Source organism: Lactuca sativa, chromosome 4 (assembly GCF_002870075.4).
Source record: "Lactuca sativa cultivar Salinas chromosome 4, Lsat_Salinas_v11, whole genome shotgun sequence".
Taxonomy (NCBI): Eukaryota; Viridiplantae; Streptophyta; class Magnoliopsida; order Asterales; family Asteraceae; genus Lactuca; species Lactuca sativa.
Window position 1 is genome coordinate 197129479 of NC_056626.2, and position 6024 is coordinate 197135502.

A 6024-nucleotide genomic window follows, 5' to 3' on the forward strand; every position below is an offset into this window, starting at 1 on the left:
TAGATCGATCGATTTTTTGGCGACACAACCTAAACAAGAATTGAAGATCTCGTTAATAGGAGCTAAACGATATTAAGACAGTTGAAACCGGACGTCGGATGACGAAGTTGTGAATTTTTAATAGACTTTAATTGTATAAGTCTGTTAAAATACAACTTTAAAAATAAATTCAAAATTAGCCGATGAAGTCTAAAAGAAAATTTTGAATCACATCGCTACCTACGCGTGGATAGAAAGAACATAAAAATGTAGCTCGTATGCGAAAGTTAAGTATTTTAGAAGATAATTAATTTTTGGACTAAACCAGCGAGTGACACACGGGACGATCTCAGCCACTACTTCTTCCCCACGACTTTGCACGAGATGTCGACACCTGGCATGCATACGCCCAACATACCCTTTGTGTACACCCTGTGTACTCGGCGCTGGAAACCTATAAATAGACGGCATATGTAACTCTTTTACTCACATCTCTTCAACCAACTATCTCCCAAACACCCCCAACATTCCAATGATTTTCTCTAGCCTTTCCTAGGAGTTAGTAGCGAGTCCCGGAGCACCAGAAGGCCCCGAGAAGAAGAGCTCTCAGCTCAGAAGTTCTGCCCGCGTAGAGCCCGGTTCCACGTTAAACCCCCTGTAAGTTGAGTTATGTTTACCGTATTTTATGTATAACTTATGTTTAAATTCTTTATCGTTATTATGAACCTATAAAAATGATTTATCAATGATTCAAATTCGTTATATTGATTGATAAACTTATAGGAGAGGTGTTTAAAATGGTCACGCTGGCTTGGTTGTTGGATTTCAAAAAGGCTATACGCCAAAATGGTCTTGCCTCCCAACTGTCCTACCTGGTTGATCCTTAATAGATCATGAAAGTAGACTTTGAGTAAATGATGAATCTAGACTAATAATTAGTTGCAATAAATAATAGACTAAGACTTCGTGATAATGATACTAGGTTTATAAGCGAAGTGCTTCCCCAATTACGAGTCGTCACTTTAGCAAGTGAGTGCATACTTACTTTCATCTTACACATAGATATGAAGTATTTAATACTAATACATGCTATATGTGCTTATTATATTTGTTCCTAATATCTATGCTAGATGAATGATTTATACATGTTTTACGTGATTTAAACTGTATATGTATTTTTATACCTATAAATATATTGGTAGATGAATGAGGAGAGATGAAAGATGATATAGATGATGAGAGGTGAAAGATGATGAGAAGCCTTGAATTTAAAGATGATCCAGTCATCTAGCAGAGTATACATGAAGACCACAAACTATTCTAGACAGGCCAGTGGAACGCTAGCAAGCTCGCAACCTATAGGTGTTTGTGAACAACGTTTTCACTAGATGTACTTTAACAACCCTGGCATCTATGGACTTAGTGTTTTAAAAATGAACATTAGAAGCTATGGACATAGTGCCTTACAAATAAACATTGACAGTTGTGCCTAAAAGATAACATCAACAACTATGGACTTATTTCATGTTGGATAAAGCCTGGCAGCGATGTACTTCGTTCCTATCCCTTAGGACAATCCTTGGGAATGAATAAATGAAGAATATATGATTCTTGGGGAAGATCCTTAAGAATAAAGAAGATAATGGGTATGGGAAATTGGCTTAATTGCTTGATGATTAAATATAATAATTATATTATTGTGGGTTGAAACCCTATATACTCACCAGGTTTCCCAACCTGACCCACTTCGTTTATTGTATCACAGGTGGCTATATGAAATATACATTCTGCTGAGAGATTCAAGTAGTATTAGGCCACTAGTTTATCTATTCTTAGGATTGTAATAACTCGTTCTGCTTATGTTTCTATACTGACGATGATATCCCAATGTTTTAAATAAAAATACATTTCTCCAGAAATGCTTTGATAACATCTTTATCATGTTTTTTGGGAACAAATTCCGCAACACTATTTTTCAAAAAGGATACTCTGATTTTTAAATAAGCATAAACAAATTGGTCTTTTCTAACTGTGAAAAGGGGATGTCATAGTTGGTATTAGAGCATTAGTTTAATCGAACTTGGAATTCATAGGATTTCTAGACTTAAACTTTGAATGCTAAGCGATGATTAAGAGATGAGTGTCTGCTATATTTAGGACGTATGTCTGAATAGACACAAGCACTAGCTTATTTTAAGATACCTAAATTTATTTTATGTGCTAAATGATTTATGCTATAAGATGCCTTATATTCTTTATGGATCCATGGTCAATTGTGACCATATCCGGAAATTTTATGTGTTTAGATTTCTAAACGTTTAATTACAGTATTAGAACTAACATGTATCTTTTCGTAGTGATAAGGAGATTTATACGTCCGTCGTAGATAAAGCTTTCCATATCTTAATTCTCGTCACTATATACTTCACATCTGCTAGAATGTATAGATCAAAACTCGCTGCAGATTAGGAAATGCTAATGGAAACAAACAGCCGGAACCACGAATGATTGAGCGTGCACCGGAGGTAGCAGCTACACCGGAGGCAATCACGATGACAGTAGTACAAGAAATGATACAAATGATGTTGTATCGTTAGATGGAAGAAACAAGGCGTCTACTTCAATGGAATAGGGATGAACCTACTGTACCTATTGTACAACTTGAACTGAACATTGAACAGTCAGAGGAAGGAGACTTTAGTAAGACTATCACTCAAGTTGAGCCACGTATGGTTAGAAGGAACCAACCCAATGGAGGAAATAATGGACGTGTATGTAAGTACAAGGATTTCATGGCATCCAAGCCACCAAGCCTTCCTGGAAGCCCAACACCAATGGAAGTCATGGATTGGATCTCCGAGATGGAGATGATGTTTGAAATTTGTGATTGCAGCAACAAACAGAAGACTGCTCTCATGGTTACACTGTTGAAGACTGGGGTATTAAGCTGGTGGAAGCTACTAACTGATACCATGCCTAAGGGAGAAGCTAGCAAGATGTCTTGGGAAGAATTTTTGGTGCAATTGAAAATACAGTACCGCTCGGAGTAGGATCTTCTGTAGATCAACAATGAGTTTTTGAATCTGAAGAAGGGAAGAATGAGCGTCAGAGAGTATGTTGCAAGTTTTGTGGAGAAAAGGAAGCTTGTTTCTTATTTGGTTCCAACTGAACTCTCCATGGTCAAAAAGTTTGCCAATGGATTACTAATAGAATTTTGTCTAATGGTCAAACATGGAACCACCCTGAAAGCTGTCATCTGGGCAGCTAAGAATGTTGAGACCCAGTTAAGGGAAAAGGGTCTAGAGAGAATTGAGGTAGGAGAGAAGAGGAAGTTTGATGGATCTTCAAGACTCGACAATAAAAATAGGTTCCCAAAGTATGACCCCAACAACAAGAGGTATAGGGATAGCAATGAAGAAAAGTTGTGTGAGAAGTGCAAAAAGAAGTACTATGGGAGATGCTACGGAGAAGTGACTTGTTATAAGTGTGGGAGGATCGGTCACTATTCCAAGGATTGTGCGTTTAATGATAAGTTATGCTACGGATGTGAAGACAAGAGGCATATGTCAAAAGATTTCCCGAAGCAAAATGAAGCAACATGATTGAATTCGCCAACGAAGCGAAAGGCAAGAGCATTCCAGATGATCCTTGATGAAGCAGGTGACGATGCGAGAAACCAGGAGTAAGGATCTATATATCCGAAGATCAAGATATAAATTAGCCATATAGATAGTACCATGTGGTGTAGCCTATATAACAGGCCTAGTGTAGGGTGAACTTGAATATCTATGTAATCGTTTCAAGAAAGAATATAAACCTTGGTTATGTTATCTGATGTGTTAAGTTGCTATATGATTTTTCTTGTGTGGTGACTTGGAGAACTGTGAGACAATACTTAGGATGAGTATGAGTAGGTATGAAAGGTAGAAGACGCCTATACTACATGAAGCACAAGACTCACACTTGGATAATGGAAAGTCACAATGTTACCAAGGCACTAGTAACTGATTCCATTTTGTTCATGTTCGTCGTTACCATCATTTCGATAGTGGCTAAGAAGATGATTGTTGTTCCAACCCTAGTGGTCATATCAAATCGATTCTATCTAAGATAACTATGTTACTTAGTTAAGAGAACCAAGCTCGATGTAGTAACTGACTTAAGCCAGGAGATTTAAGTGAAAGAAAATCCAAGCGATCAATAGAAGTATCGCGATCACCGTTAAAGTAAGAGCTTGTAGCTAGAAGTGCTACATTCTAGAATGTAATTATATCACATTAGAACACGAAGGAAAGTATCTTTCATTATAGAATCGGACTCAAAAAGACCTGAGCCTAAGTGTTGCATCATACGATGAGAGGTCATTAAAACATGTCCCATCAGTCTGTTACGATAATAGAAGCAAAGAACTTATCCTAAATTATGTATGTTAAGAAAGAGCAAGAGTCTCCAAAAAAGATCGAGTCTGTAACTTGAAGGTTACGATTTAAAGTCCAACATGAGATAAAGAGTGGGTGCAAGATTAAGCAACGCCAACAATCAAGAGGTCCAAAAGTTAGATACTCATCTGAAAGAACATAAGAGTTATAGTGATTACCTAGGATGAAAAGATAACATATGGAGTCATTATACAACCCATGTTTTATTGATGATTTCGAGATGTAATCATCCTAAGGGGGAGATAATTGTAACGCCCGCAGATTTGGGCTGGTCAATTTAGAGATAATAAGTGTTTAAAATGACATTTTGATAGAAGATTATTTAGAATAAATAATCTTATCAAAGTTATAGCATATGTCACAAGGATTCTGAACATATAAAGAATGCTGAAATATGACTTAAAACGAAGACGTTATGACCCATCAAAGTTCTACGATTAAACTGGCACGGCTTCGTATATCATAAAAAGTGATTTTTTGACGAAATAATTTTTTAGCCTTAGCGACCTAAAAAAAATTTGTAGTAGATGTTAAACCGAGATCGTCCATATAGAGAACATCCAAATCTAACATTATTTGAGAAAGTTAAAATTTTTCTAAGATTTAGCGTAGTGGTACACAGCTCGGAAATTGGATTTTTGATCGATCGATTTTTAGCTGAAACAACCTAAACGACAATTGAAGATCTCGTTAATAGGAGCTCAACGATATAAGGACAGTCGAAAAAGACGTCAAATGACAAAGTTATGAATTTTTAACGGACTTTAACTGTCTAAGCCTGTTAAAATATAAATTTAAAAAATAAATTCAAAATTAGCCAACAAAGTCTAAATAAAAGTTGTAGATCACATCTCTACCTACGTGTGGATATAAAGAACTTCAAAATTAGAGCTCATATGTGAATGCTACGGATTTTAGAAGATAATTAATTTTTGTACTAAACCAACGAGTGACACGTGGCACGATCTGAGCCACTATTTCTTCCCTACGGCTTTGCACGAGATGGCAACACCTGACATGAGTATGTCCAGTGTAACATGCAGTACACCTGATGTACCCTTCGCGTACGCCCCGTGTTCTCAATGCTGGCAACCTATATAGGCGTTTTTCATTCTTTTTCTCACACCTCTTCAACCAACTCTCTCCCAAACACCCCAAAGCCTCATGGTTTTTCTATAGCCTTTCCTAGGAGTTAGTAGCGAGTCCCAGACCACCAAAAGGCCTCAAGAATAAGAGCTTTCGGCTCAGAAGTTCTCCCCGCGTAGAGCCCGGTTCCTAGCTAACCCCCTGTAAGTTGACTTATAGTTACTGTAGTTTAAGTATAACTTTTGTTTAAGTTCAGTATCATTATTATGAACCTATAAACAAGATTTATCAATGATTCAAATTTTTTATACTGATTGATCTACTTCCGGGAGAGGTGTCTACAACGGTCACGCTGTCTTGGTTGTTGGATTTCAGAAAGGCTATACGCCGAAATGGTCATGCCTCCCAACTGTCCTACCTGGCTGAACCTTAATAGATCATGAAAGTAACTTCGGGTTAATGATGAATCAACTAACAATTAGTCGCAATAAATAATAGACTAAGACTTAGTGATAATGAT

The 6024-nt window shown here is 37.0% G+C and overlaps 1 protein-coding gene across 1 annotated transcript; it reads left to right on the forward strand.

The window, feature by feature from the left end:
- Positions 1-2576: 2576 nt before the first annotated feature.
- Positions 2577-3581, forward strand: LOC111886570 (uncharacterized). Its single transcript, XM_023882818.1, has 2 exons — positions 2577-2918; positions 3072-3581. The coding sequence occupies exons 1-2, from the start codon at positions 2577-2579 to the stop codon at positions 3579-3581; spliced, it is 852 nt and encodes a 283-aa protein (XP_023738586.1).
- Positions 3582-6024: the final 2443 nt, after the last annotated feature.